The sequence below is a fragment of the Oncorhynchus mykiss genome, chromosome 17, assembly GCF_057628025.1.
Source record: "Oncorhynchus mykiss isolate SJ-2025 chromosome 17, ASM5762802v1, whole genome shotgun sequence".
In the NCBI taxonomy this organism is placed as follows: Eukaryota; Metazoa; Chordata; class Actinopteri; order Salmoniformes; family Salmonidae; genus Oncorhynchus; species Oncorhynchus mykiss.
Genome location: NC_143038.1, coordinates 11,755,001 through 11,769,916, shown reverse-complemented (window position 1 = coordinate 11,769,916; position 14,916 = coordinate 11,755,001). Strand labels below are relative to the sequence as shown.

Below are 14,916 nucleotides of genomic sequence, written 5' to 3'. Positions count from 1 at the left end.
AGTCGTCCCATTATTTCTTTCCCATGATATACATCTATTACATCCACCTTTCACACATGGATGTAATTACACACACAGACACACACAGATAGTGAAGTCTGGTAAATGTGTTCCACTATGCATAGAGAGGGGCGGTCTGTTTACCGTCAGTGTCAGGGAAACCCAGTAACCTTACTGGAAAGGACTCTTAACAAATTCCCCCGAAAACAACCCAATGTAGTTGGCATACACTACAATCAGTGCATGTATGCTTTTTCAGATGACAGAAACGTTCATGACTCATGGCATTAGTGTCCCATGGCAGGTGGTGTCCATATGCTTATGAGGTTTTGGTAGTAGGGAGTAAAGGGGAACAAAGTCTATTACACTTGAGTGAGTGCTGCATTGAGAATTGCAGCCAGTGTCTGTTTGTTTTTGTGTTTTTCTTCCATCCCCAACCCATTTGTTCTCAATGTATGAGGTGAATTTTGGCCCCAATGTTTATTGTCCCTTTGTGCCATTAAGCAAACATCCATTACCCGTGGATAAATGGGACAATAGTGGCCTCTACTGGATGATAATTCGATTTTTTTATTTATTATTTGTGTAGGTTTAAAAAAATCTGTTTAAAATACGGATTTATGAAAACTGTAATATTTTAATTGTATCAATACCATAAAGTTTCAACAGAAGATATTTCAACATTCATATTGTGATGTGTGAGTGTGACGTATCACCTGGAATAATATTTGCTATGTTTATTTCTTCTCCGTGCATGTTTCAGTGTCAACTTTCCACCATGTGTGCTCATTGAATGAAATAATCCTTGTTTTTATTCATATTCTGTTCAAGAGTATCTAACCGTAGCAGCACGTTTCCTGATGTGTTGAAATTGATGGACGGTTGTCAGAACAGTCATTGGGTGATGTTAGGTACTAATGCCCCATTCAAAATAACTGGGAACTGGGGAATCTCCGACTTCAGTGCGTTCAAGACAACTGGGATCTCGGGAAAAACTAGTTCCCACTGGGAAAAATCCTTTGAACTGTCATCCAACTCGGGCATCCTTCTGGAGTTACGACCTAAAGATCACTTACGTCATGATTTGACCTCGTTTTTTTCCCCAGAGTTCCCAGTTGTCTTGAAAGCACCAACAGTCATGCGCTGATATTTTATTATACACCAATATTCTGCTGTTGTTGACAGTCACTCACTCTCCTCACCTTCCTCTCCCCCTGTAGAAAATGGAGACTCGCTTCACCAGGGGCAAGTCTGCGATTCTAGAGCGTTCACTCGCCAGACTCTTCTCTGAAATGGTACAGTACTGCCAGAGTCGGGTGTACTCTGCGCTGCAGGCACGCTTGGCAGACTTCGGTCAAGGCGTGGGGGGCCAGCCTGCTGGATGTGCTGGTTTTGAGAGAAGAATGTAAAAGGGAAACCAAAGTGTTGAATATACTGCACTTCATCAAGGCATGACCAAGAAAACTTTGCACATTGTGTGTGATTCACATACTAGACTTTTTCATTAGTGTAATAATAACCAATGTATGACATTATACTATACTAATTCACATAACATTAGGCTATAACGTAATACAAATATAGCCTAGTTATGAATGGCCTCCGCAGTCTGCAGGGCCGTAGGGAGACCGGGCAACGGGATGAGACGACAGGACTTAGAAAACCGATCCACAACGACAAGGATCGTAGTACTTCCCTGGGACGGGGGAAGGTCGGTAAGAAAGTCCACCGATAAGTGTGTCCACGGCCGTTGTGGAACGGGGAGGGGTTGTAACTTCCCTCTAGGCAGGTGCCGAGGAGCCTCGCTCTGAGCACACACTGAGCAGGAGGAGACATAAAATCTCACGTCTTTAGCCAGCGTGGGCCACCAGTATCTCCCTCTAAGACTCCGCACTGTCCTCTCGATGCCAGGATGACCCGAGGAGGGGAGAGTATGAGCCCTCCGGATCAGCTTATCCCGTACTGAGTCCCCACTGGACAGTTAGGGGGGGCCGGCTCTAACCGTGAGGCCTCCTCTATCTACGCGTCCACCTCCCATACCACCGGTGCCACGAGACATGACGGTGAAATGATGGGAGTTGGCTCAACGGACCACTCCTCGGTATCATAGAGGCGGGACAGCGCGTCGGCTTTGGTGTTTTGGGAGCCTGGCCGGTATGAGATGGTAAACCGAAACCTGGTGAAAAACATGGCCCATCTAGCCTAACGTGGATTTAGTCTCCTCGCTGCCCGGATATACTCAAGATTACGTTGGTCAGTCCAGATGAGAAAAGTGTGTTTCGCCCCCTCAAGCCAATGTCTCCACACCTTCAGAGCCTTGACTACAGCTAACAACTCCCGGTCCCCCACGTCATAGTTTCGCTCCGCTGGACTGAGCTTGCTCGAAAAGAAAGCACACGGGCGAAGCTTGGGTGGCACACCCGAGCGCTGGGACAGCACGGCCCCGAACCCCACCTCGGACGCATCCACCTCCACTATGAACGCTAAAGAGGGGTCCGGATGCGCCAACACGGGCGCATTGGTGAACGGCTCTTTCAAACGACTAAAAGCTCTGCCCGCCTCTGCTGACCAACGCAAACGCACCGGTCCTCCCTTCAGCAGTGAGGTGATGGGAGCAGCCACCTGACCAAAACCCCAGATAAACCTCCGGTAGTAATTGGCAAACCCTAAAAACCGCTGCACTTCTTTCACCATGGTCGGAGCCGGCCAATTACGCACGGCTGTAACGCGGTCATCCTCCATCACCACCCCGGAGGTAGAAATACGATACCCCAGGAAGGAAACGGACTGTTTGAAAAATTCAAATTTCTCCGCCTTGCAATACAGGTCATGCTCCAGCAGTCGCCCAAGTACCTTACGCACCAGAGACACATGCGCCGCGCCTGTGGCAGAATAGATCAAGATGTCATCGATGTACACTACCACTCCCTGAGGAGAATCTCATCTACAAAGGATTGGAAGACGGCTAGAGCATTCTTCAACCCATATGGCATGACGCAGTACTCATAATGACCAGATGTAGTACTAAATGCGGTTTTCCACTCATCTCCTCCCCGGATACACACCAGATTATACGCGCTCCTCAGGTCCAGTTTTGTGAAGAAGCGCGCCCCGTGAAATGATTCCACCGCCGTAGCGATGAGGTAGTGGGTAACTAAACCCCACTGTGATGGAATTTAAACCTCTATAATCAATGCACGGACGCAGACCTCCATCCTTCTTCACAAAAAAGAAGCTCGAGGAGACGGGTGATGCGGAGGGCCGAATGTACCCCTGTCCCAGCGATTCAGCAACATATGTTTCCATCGCTACCGTCTCCTCCTGGGACAGTGGATACACGTGACTACTAGGAAGTGCAGCGTTCTCCAGAAGGTTTATCGCGCAGTCCTCTCGACGATGGGGTGGTAATTGGGTCGCCCTCTTTTTACTGAAGGCGATAGCCAAATTGGCATATTCAGAGGGAATGCGCATGGTGGAAACCTGGTCTGGACTCTCCACCGTAGTCGCACCAACGGCAACTCCTATACACCTGCCTGAACACTCCTCTGACCACCCCTTAAGAGCCCCCTGTCGCCAGGAAATCACCGGGTTGTGTTGAGCTAGCCAGGGAATTCCCAACACCACTGGAAACGCAGGTGAATCTATAAGGAAAAGACTAATCTGCTCCTTATGATCCCCCTGCGTTACCATGTCCAGCGGCACCGTAGCCTCCCTAACTACTCCTGACCCTAATGGTCAGCTATCTAAGGAGTGCACGGGGAAAGGTAGGTCCAACGACACCAGGGGAATCCCTAGCCTTAACGCGAGCCCACGATCCATGAAATTCCCAGCTGCGCCTGAATCGACTAGCGCCTTATGCTGTAGAGAGGGAAAAAAAACAGGGAAAGAAGTCAAAACATACATATGACCGACAGGAAGCGCTGGGTGAGTCTGGTGCTTACTCACCTGGGGTGATCGAGTAGTGCTCTGCCTGCCCTCCCGACTCCCAGACGAGTTCCTCCAGCACCGGTCGGCCGTGTGCCCTCGTCGACCACAACTGGTGCAGGAGGACACTCCTCCTCCGGTCCCCATCGAAGCCGCCCCTCCTAATTCCATAGGGATAGGGGCAGGAGGGCTGGGAAGTGGAAACGACAGGACCTGATCCGAACGCCCGCGGGCAGCCAGCAGGTTGTCGAGACGGATAGCCAAGTCAATGAGTTCGTCCAGTGTGAAGGTGGTGTCCCGACATGCCAGCTCCCTCCGGATGTCCTCCCTGAGACTGCATCGGAAATGATCTATCAAGGCCCTGTCGTTCCACCCTGCTCCTGCGGCCAAGGTCCTGAACTCCAGGGCAAAGTCCTGTACACTCCTCGTCTCCTGACGCAGGTGGAACAGCCGTTCACCCGCCGCCCGACCCTCTGGTGGATGGTCAAACACAGCTCGGAATCGGCGGGTGAACTCTGGGTAATTATCCCTCGCCGAGTCCGGACCATTCCACACTGCGTTGGCCCACTCAAGGGCTCGCCCAGTCAAACAGGAGACGAGGGCGCTCACGCTCTCCTCTCCGGAGGGAGCAGGACGCACGGTAGCCAGGTACAGCTCCAGTTGGAGAAGGAAACCCTGGCACCCAGCCGCCGTTCCGTCATACTCCCGTGGGAGCGTCAGCCGAAGAGCCCCGGAGCCAGATGTGGTTTCAGGAACAGGAGGTGCTGAAGGAGGGGGTGCTGGAGATGAGGTGGGAAGGCCACTCCTCTCCCATCGATCCATCCTCTCCATCATTTGGTCCATGGCCGAACCAATCCTGTGAAGCACGCTGGTGTGATGGAGGACCCTCTCCTCCATGGATGGGAGAGGAGAGCGGCTGCTCCTGCTGATTCCATTGCAGTGGTACGGGATTCTGTCACGAGATACTAGGAGTGGTGGGTGGAATCAGGCGGCAGAGAGCACGATTCAGTAGATTGTCAATTTATTCTCCGGCGCACAAAACGATCACGCTAACACACAGGGCGCATACAATTGACCAGCCCAAACACAGGACCAAAATAGTCCGGCGAATACACACACGCAAAACCACCATACAACAGAGTAACAAAAAATAATCCCGCACAAAACAAGGGCGGGACAACCTACTATATATAAGGACGCTAATTAAACTAAAATACACACAGGTGAAACTAATAAGACAAAACCAACAGACAAACGAAAAAGGGATCGGTAGTGGCTAGTAAGACGGTGACGACGATCGCTGAGCACCGCCCGAACAGGCAGGGGAGCCAACTTCGGTGGAAGTCGTGACAACTGGTTGTTCAGCAAGATGTAAAATGGAATCCCCTGATTGAACAGACTAATATAGCACTGTACAATGATATGCACTTCAGTCTTATTTGTAATATCTAATGGGTGGGATATTTTACAATGCTCCCCATTTAGACATGACACATCATTGTGTCATTGTAAGTATACATGTGGCTGCTTTAATGTCCACAACTTATTTGGTGCTTGTATATTGCTTTGTCAAAATGGAAATAAATACTTTATTACCTGAAATAATACCTTTGTATTTCATTGAAATGACCAAGAAGTGTAATGTTTAAATGTGCCTTATGGACCAGAAATTCCATGAGAATAAATAATTGTGTCAATAACATAGGTCTCAAGGTTATACACAATTAGATGTTGTGCTTGGTACGTGTTTTACTGTCGTCTGAAATGAAATGTTGGCCAGAGGCTGCAAAAAGACGGTAAAGTTGAAGAGGGAGAAAGACGAGTCAGAGAGATCGACCTGGAGAAGAGTCCCCCCTAAAGCAAGCTGGTCCTGGGGCTCTGTTCACAAACACAAACAGAGCCACAGGGCAGCAACACAATTAGACCCAAACAAATCATGAGAAAACAAAAAGATAACAACTTGACAAATTGAAAGAATTAACAAAAAAAAAGAGCAAACTAGAATGCTATTTGGCCCTAAACAGCGAGTACACCGTGCAGAATACCTGACCACTGTGACTGACCCAAAATTAAGGAACTCTGTAAAGACTCAGTGAACATAGCCTTGCTATTGAGAAAGGCTGTTGTAGGCAGACCTGGCTCTCAAGAAAGGACAGGCTATGTTCACACTGCCCGCAAAATGAGGTGGAAACTGGGTTGCACTTCCTACCCTGCCAAATGTATGACCATATTAGAGATACATATTTCCCTCAGATTGCACAGACCAACAAAGAATTTGAAAACAAATCCAAATTTGATAAACTCCCAAATCTATTGGGTGAAATACCACAGGGTGCCATCACTGCAGCAAGATTTGTGACCTGTTGCCACAAGAAAAGGGCAACCGGTGAAGAAGAAAGACCATTGTAAATACAACCCATATTTATGTTTATTTATTTCCCCTTTTGCACTTGAACTATTTGCACATCGTTACAACACTGTGTATAGACATAATGTGACATTTGAAATGTCCTTATTATTTTGGAACTTTTGTAAGTGTAATGTTTACTTTTCATTTTTTATCGTTTATTTCACTTTTGTTTATTATCTATTTCACTTGCTTTGCCACTGTAAACACATGTTTACAATGCCAATAAAGCCCTTTGAATTGAATTGAAATAGATGAGAACAAACGCCACCTTGTGCAGTCACATGATGGCACATGAGTCATGTGATCTCGTCTAAGGAAGCGAGTTATGTCTCGTCCCGATGCTGAACCTATACTGTAATTGCAGAACACAGAAAAACGTCGTCCCCATGGCTATCTTCTCAGACAGTTAATTTCACGGTAACAATATACTCACGTTTTATAACCGCTTTTATTTGCCTTATTTATTCTGAGACAGTTCAGATTTTATGTCGCATATTTATTTATAGTTTCAAAACGTTTACATGGCTACAGCAAGCGGCAATTGTAACCACGGCAGCGCCCGTTCAGGTATGTTGAGTTTCAATACTTTTCTGACATGTAACTTTGTGTGTTTTAAGTGGTTTGTTACATTGTTGCATGTCTTCCATTGAAAGGAGGGGCCCTGTGTATATTATGATTGTTGTGTAACGTAGCTCTACAGTGTGGGCTGTCATGTCTTGCCAATCATAAAACATAAAACATACATCTCATTCTAGGTGCAAAACCAATGGTGATTAATCGTGAATAAATGCATTAGTAACATCGTATAACACAGTAACATAGACAATAACATTGTATAACACAGTAACATACACAGTAACATTGTATAACACAGTAACATTGTATAACACGAGTAACATTGTGCAACACAGTAACATTGTATAACACAGTAACATTGTATAACACAGTAACATTGTATGAGGCAGCAGCATCAACAATGTTTTGTTACAATGTTTCCAAACACTGACTGGAAGAAGCGTTATTGCATAAATATGGACAAAACCATCCACCCTCTAGTCCCTTATCCCCACGATGTTTTGTTTTTTAATCACGTGATCGCTGTTGCTAGGGATTTTAATGTGTTGTGTTACGCCTGGGAAGAAAACACTTCAATTTGCTAAACTTGCCATTGGCTCAACTTACCCCAAGGCAAACACAACTACAAGGATGCTCTTTCATGCTAGGTTTAGGGCCTCATATTGACGCTTACAGAGACCCCAAATTATGTATAGAACCATTTTAAAATGATCTGCTTTGGTTTATATGCAAGCATCACGAAAACCTCTTCCCTAAATATTTGGTCAAATTATACATTTTGTGTATGGTTTCCTAGAAACAAGGGGTGGCTCAACTTACCCTTTCGTTAACATACCTGATTCTCCCCTACAGACATTCTAGATTGAATAGGCAAAGATAGTTTGCTTTATGTTGACCTGATGCTGACAGAATTTGCCAATAACAGTTTACACTTGTCAAGTCTGGGGTAGGAAATTATACCTGATGGCCACTTTCAGCAAGGAAAATTGTAGCCTTGAAATTGTTCTATTCTATCCCACCATTGCAGTCAATGTTGTACTTCAATGCTCATGAGTCTTGATTTAAACAATTATTCCTAAATTCCAGGGTTAGTGCTATCTGGAATCCCTGGGACGTCCCTACCCTAAACACAAACCCCTACCCCAACCGTTTTAAATGATTAGTTGGACGTCCCAAGGATTCCGTTAAAGTCCTAGAGTGTTGGAACCCAAAGACTCTGACTACTCTTGCTCCCTCCCACCACCATAGCATGTCTGCTACATTTTAAACCAGACTGACGCAGGTTTTTTTATTTGTATTATTTTTTTTTTCCCACCTTTATTTAACCAGGTGGGCCAGTTGAGAACAAGTTCTCATTTACAGCTGCGACCTGGCCAAGATAAAGCATAGCAGTGCGACAAAAACAACAACAACAGAGTTACGCATAAACAAATGTAGACTCAATAACACAAAAGTTTTTAAAAAACGATGTACAGTCTGTGCAAATGTAGAAGAGTAGGGAGGTAGGCAATAAATAGGCCATAGAGGTGAAAATAAGGACAATTTACCATTAATACTGGAGTGATAGGTTATCCATCTATCATACACTGTGATAACCTCCCACCACCCAGTTTCTTAACCTCCTCTCACGCGTCCTAGTCTACGGTGCCCATATGACCGTGGACACAGGCTTTCATTTCTGCACTTAACTGTGTCTGGGTCAGCCGGTTAGAAATGGTCTTGTAAGCAGTCAAGCAGTTATCAAGCATTTGTTTTCTCATGCCGTAGTATACCTTTGACTCATTGTTTACAGCACTTCATGTGTGATCTCATACATACAGTGCCTTGTGAAAGTATTCGGCCCCCTTGAACTTTACGACCTTTTGCCACATTTCAGGCTTCAAACATAAAGATATAAAACTGTATTTTTTTGTGAAGAATCAACAACAAGTGGGACACAATCATGAAGTGGAACGACATTTATTGGATATTTCAAACTTTTTTAACAAATCAAAAACTGAAAAATTGGGCGTGCAAAATTATTCAGCCCCCTTAAGTTAATACTTTGTAGCGCCACCTTTTGCTGCGATTACAGCTGTAAGTCGCTTGGGGTATGTCTCTATCAGTTTTGCACATCGAGAGACTGAAATTTTTTCCCATTCCTCCTTGCAAAACAGCTCGAGCTCAGTGAGGTTGGATGGAGAGCATTTGTGAACAGCAGTTTTCAGTTCTTTCCACAGATTCTCGATTGGATTCAGGTCTGGACTTTGACTTGGCCATTCTAACACCTGGATATGTTTATTTTTGAACCATTCCATTGTAGATTTTGCTTTATGTTTTGGATCATTGTCTTGTTGGAAGACAAATCTCCGTCCCAGTCTCAGGTCTTTTGCAGACTCCATCAGGTTTTCTTCCAGAATGGTCCTGTATTTGGCATCCATCTTCCCATCAATTTTAAGCATCTTCCCTGTCCCTGCTGAAGAAAAGCAGGCCCAAACCATGATGCTGCCACCACCATGTTTGCCAGTGGGGATGGTGTGTTCAGGGTGATGAGCTGTGTTGCTTTTACGCCAAACATAACGTTTTGAATTGTTGCCAAAAAGTTCCATTTTGGTTTCATCTGACCAGAGCACCTTCTTACACATGTTTGGTGTGTCTCCCAGGTGGCTTGTGGCAAACTTTACACAACACTTTTTATATCTTTAAGAAATGGCTTTCTTCTTGGCACTCTTCCATAAAGGCCAGATTTGTGCAATATACGACTGATTGTTGTCCTATGGACAGAGTCTCCCACCTCAGCTGTAGATCTCTGCAGTTCATCCAGAGTGATCATGGGCCTCTTGGCTGCATCTCTGATCAGTCTTCTCCTTGTATGAGCTGAAGGTTTAGAGGGACGGCCAGGTCTTGGTAGATTTGCAGTGGTCTGATACTCCTTCCATTTCAATATTATCGCTTGCACAGTGCTCCTTGGGATGTTTAAAGCTTGGGAAATCCTTTTGTATCCAAATCCGGCTTTAAACTTCTTCACAACAGTATCTCGGACCTGCCTGGTGTGTTCCTTGTTCTTCATGATGCTCTCTGCGCTGTTAACGGACCTCTGAGACTATCACAGTGCAGGTGCATTTATACGGAGACTTGATTACACACAGGTGGATTGTATTTATCATCATTAGTCATTTAGGTCAACATTGGATCATTCAGAGATCCTCACTGAACTTCTGGAGAGAGTTTGCTGCACTGAAAGTAAAGGGGCTGAATAATTTTGCACGCCCAATTTTTCAGTTTTTGATTTGTTAAAAAAGTTTGAAATATCCAATAAATGTCGTTCCACTTCATGATTGTGTCCCACTTGTTGTTGATTCTTCACAAAAAAATACAGTTTTATATCTTTATGTTTGAAGCCTGAAATGTGGCAAAAGGTCGCAAAGTTCAAGGGGGCCGAATACTTTCGCAAGGCACTGTATTAGAATGAAATTATTCACCACAAGTGCACACTGTGGGGCCACACTTGCGAGCATTAGAAACAGTTTCAATTAAAACTGTTTCTCCGTCTCATAATCGGCATCAGCCAATTAAAACTGTTTCTCCGTCTCATAATCGGCATCAGCCAATTAAAATCGCTGACGTAGTTGTACGTGATAAAAAAAATCTGAAAACCTGGTTTTGCTTTGTCGTAGTGGGGTGTTGTGTGTAGATTGATGAGGGGAAAACACAATTAAATCCATTTTAGAATGAGGCTGTAACGTAACAAAATGTGGACAAAGTCAAGGGGTCTGAATACTTTCCGAATACACTGAAAAAAAACACCACTTAATTTCTTATGTAGGCTACACTTACATGTACAGCATTTTCTATGCATTACTCTTTAGGATGACCCCATTTAGTCAACTGGTCAATTGTTTGTTCGACCGTGATTTTTGTTGTTGTCGAGCAGTGGCAAATATATACAAACAAATTATGGCACAAGAGACACATGTCTGATTCAAGCCAGTCTGAGTGGACTAATCCAATGCGGGGATGGCACACCAGTATCACCAGTAGTACATTTACCATTCATTCCCATAGTTTCTAATCTACAAATTTGTTTGGTTATGGTCATTTCTGTTAATGCATTCAATATATTATTATTATTATTATTATTACAGTCTTACCGTTGTCATTCTCGTAGTGGACTCTTTGTTTGCAGAGAGCACAACCTATGCTACACTTGTGAGAAAGTTTTGGTTTATTTCATTCCATTTACGAGTAGTCAATTCTGTTTGTCTTTACTCGCCGTCGTTAAAATATTTCAACCAATCGATAGGTCAAAAGAACAGATTACTCTTGGTCAACCAATATATATATATTTTTTTTAGTCGGGGACAGGAGGAGTGCTCGAACCCATGGGGAAAGTGCACTATTGATTTTGAGTCAACTGCTTTAGCAGCGTGTGCCACATGGAAGCAATGGTAATAAAGGGACATGATTTATTTTTTTAACGATGTATGATAAACTTACACGTGTAAGGACTTCATTTATCTTTTTTCCATTAAAGCACATGGATGTGTGTGAAACAGATGAGCAAAAACTGGATTTTGTCTCATATGCGAAAACATGAACATTTTGTCTAATGTTAGTATTAGTAGCCTAGTTAAAGATGCATCAATGCAATATTGGCACACGACATTGTTACTCACCAATTTAACAAAATTGAACCTTGAATTTATAGGTTTAAAATATCCCTCTAGTGTCCAGGGTTGACATATTTTTTTAATATATATTTTTTTACAAATGCCATTGGTTGGTGGATATAAAATCTAAGATCTTTTATAGGCTGATGCAGAATTTGTTACAGGAAATAATCACTGTCAGCTGGTGAGGCTAGCATAGTGCTAACGTGCCAGGTTATCTGACTGGACCAGCTACAATGTAGCGTTCTATAACGTGCCAGTAAATCAACGATTTTAATTGACTGATGGGCATTTTGAGACTGAGAAACAGTTTAAAGTTAAATAATAACAATAACAAAAAGTCCACCTCATAACCATGTCCTCTCACCACAGGAGGAAATAGAAACAGGAAACAGGAAATAGAGTCCAAGAGACCACCCAGAGTTAAGAGTTGACAGAGACGAGGAGCAGCTTTGCTTGTTTACTGGTTCCAGTGAGGTTGCATAGTGTAGCCTGCTCTCCCTGGGTGGCCCAGTGCAGACTGATAGCTGCTGATCCATTGTAGCGATACAGAGATGCTGGCAGACTGATGGTCACAGTGCTGACTATGACTGACGGACAAGGTGCAGAGTTGTCTATTAAGCCTTCTCTAACACACCATTGACTGCCCTGAACCGGAAGAGCAGGATTTTTCAGCTGATTTATTCCATTTGATTGACTCTTATCTCTTAGTGCGGTTCAGCAACAGGCCCTCATCGTCTGCTCTTTTGTTTTGACGATTGCTATCGGCCTTGATGGCCGAAATGCCCCATCAAGATCTGTCCATTTCTTGGCTCGGGCTACTATTGCTGGCACGAAATGTTACATAGTGAAATTCTTTCAACACAAGTCTGAATAGTTTTTGACAGGGAGAGTCACGCAACTGCTGTCATGTCTGTGAGTGTTTGTGACCTTGCAAGGTTCTGTGTGTGCAAGTCGATATATTGTAGTTAGGTCACTCCCCGCTAGATAGGCTTCTCTCATTCACTTGGACGAACTAAAGATTGTTAGATATGCAGGTGATTATTGTGGATGGCTTTCTATAGGTAAACATTGAGATATCACCGTTGCCTCACACAATCCTACACGCACACACACATCGGTGATTCTCTCTTCTATGTCCGTCAGACCAGATTGTGGTTCTTCTGTCTAGTCTTCGAGTTCTGTTTTACCAGAGGTGAGGTGACCCAATTCATGACAGCAGTTCATTTCAAGTTCCACTTCCTTTTCTTCCATTACTGCTGAACTATCTCTTTTACCCAGTAACTATATGGTCCACATTTCCCTTCCAAGTCTGTTATTGTCACAAGTTTGTTTGGGTGACTCAGAGGTTGAATTCAGCTTTCACCAGAGGTCTCTCCGCTGAAGGTGCAGTGATTTAGGTTTTTACTACACCTTTATGGTTTATGTTATCGACGACGACGATGACAATCCAAATGTGTAGCATCGCACCTCGAAAGCTCTGCTCCTTCGTCAAGTGACTACCAAGTCAGACGGGTGTTGTAGCAGTAGCGCTATTGCAGGTTACATTGGTGTTTTGCCCAGTTATCCACTCCACATTCTTTGATAGGCCTGACTGTTCGTATTAGTCACTCTCACTATCCTTCTAGCGCTGCTAATGTGTTTTTTTTTTCCCCCTTCCTTTTTCTTCCCTCGCTCTCTATCTTCTCTCAGAGAAGGACAGCCTGGTTTCCTCTGTGTCTCCTCACGGCTACGGCTCCAGCGACAGCAGCGGCGAGCACGTTCACCACAGAGACAGCCATGGCAACCCCCGGTTGCCCACTGCGACGGCGGGGGGTTGGCTGGGGGCGGAGCAGGAAGAGGAGGCCCTGCGCAGGAAGCTCAAGTACTTCTTCATGAGCCCATGTGACAAGTTCCACGCCAAAGGCCGCAAGCCCTTCAAACTGGGCCTGCAGCTGCTCAAGATTGTCATTGTCACCGTGCAGGTAACTACACACATTTAGTTTCATGTGCACTTTGAGTGTATGAACAGTACATGCTAAACGCCCTCATGGCAAAGCTCGGGTTTTATGGCGGGACCAACCATCCTGAAGTCCATAACAACTGACACCTTGTTTCATATGCACCGTTCCTATTGGTGGATAGGATGTCTGTGCATCTGACGTTTTGAAATATGGACCGACAGTCTTTACAACAATAGCTTCTAAAATTTCCCTAAGATCAAAAAGGGTTACGTTATAGTTGTTGAACGGTCACTTCCCTTCAATTAAACACCTGAATCCCTACTTCCCTCCCTCCCTCCCTCAGCTGGTGTTTTTTGGCCTCAGCAACCAGATGGTGGTGACGTTCAAGGAGGAGAACACCATGTCCTTTAAGCACATCTTCCTGAAGGACTATGACGAGGGCCCCGACGACACGTTGGCCGTGTACACACAGAGCGACGTCTACGAACACATCTTCTACGCCGTAGACCAGGTAACAGTCACTAACGACACCCGGGTCATGTTCATTAGCGCATGCAAAGGACTTTTTTCCCCCTTTTTTTTTTAAAGGAAAATGTTAATTAGAGTTTCCGGAAATCTTTTCGTTCGGTGCCTAATGAACACGACCCGGCATACAGACTGCGATGGAAACATGTCCATGCAGCGCAAAAGAAGGACCCCATCTCGTCCCCTTCATAATTCCATCCTCAACTTTCATCCTAAAAGTCTCCAACTCTTTAGGCCCTGTTTGAATATTTAGAATGTATCCGTTCCTTCCTGCATCATTTGAAGTAATCACAGATCTCAGCGAGTTTGATTGGTGAAAGCGGTGGTGTGGAAACGTTCACTAAATCGTCCACGAATCCGCATACAGATCAGTGATGACCTCAAATTAGGGCGGAAAGAGGGATTAATTATTTTAAAATATTAGAGCAGGGCCTTATTCTCCATCCTCGCACCCTTCCTCCTCCCTCACAGTATGTGATGCTACCCGAGACCACGGTGGGACGCTATGCGTACGTCAATGGGGTCGGGGTGAACGGGAGTGCCCTCTCTCTCTGCCAGCAGTACTACAAGAAGGGCAGCATCGATCCCGCCAATGATACCTTCAACATTGACCCTCGTGTTATCACAGGTACATAGATCTACTTTCTTGCATTATGCCAATGCCAGAGGTCACCAACCCTGGTACTAGAGCTACAGTGTTTCGTGCTTCCCAAATGGCACCCGATGGAGTGAGAATCTGGTGCCATTTGGGACTCAGATTAAATGTAGTTCTGTTCCAACATGCTTTTGATGATTAGTTGACTTGTTTGAAAAAGGATGAGTTTTTGTGTCAGATTTGAACTAAATCCTGCACGCCTTGTGGCTTTCCAGGGCCAAGTTTGGTGGATTG

At 44.8% G+C, this 14,916-nt stretch overlaps 1 protein-coding gene across 2 annotated transcripts in view; it reads left to right on the top strand.

Moving 5' to 3' along the window:
• The first annotated feature begins 6,607 nt into the window (after nt 1-6,607).
• LOC110493683 (mucolipin-1) overlaps nt 6,608-14,916 on the top strand; it is a 16,951-nt gene continuing 8,642 nt past the window's right edge. Inside the window, exons 1-4 of one of the 2 annotated variants that reach the window (XM_036949678.2) lie at nt 6,608-6,901; nt 13,252-13,523; nt 13,846-14,013; nt 14,499-14,655. In XM_036949678.2, coding sequence (XP_036805573.1) covers nt 6,856-6,901; nt 13,252-13,523; nt 13,846-14,013; nt 14,499-14,655 — 643 coding nt within the window. In that variant the 5' untranslated portion in view covers nt 6,608-6,855. The remainder of the gene's footprint in view (nt 6,902-13,251; nt 13,524-13,845; nt 14,014-14,498; nt 14,656-14,916) is intronic. The other variant, XM_036949679.2, reaches the window with a different exon arrangement.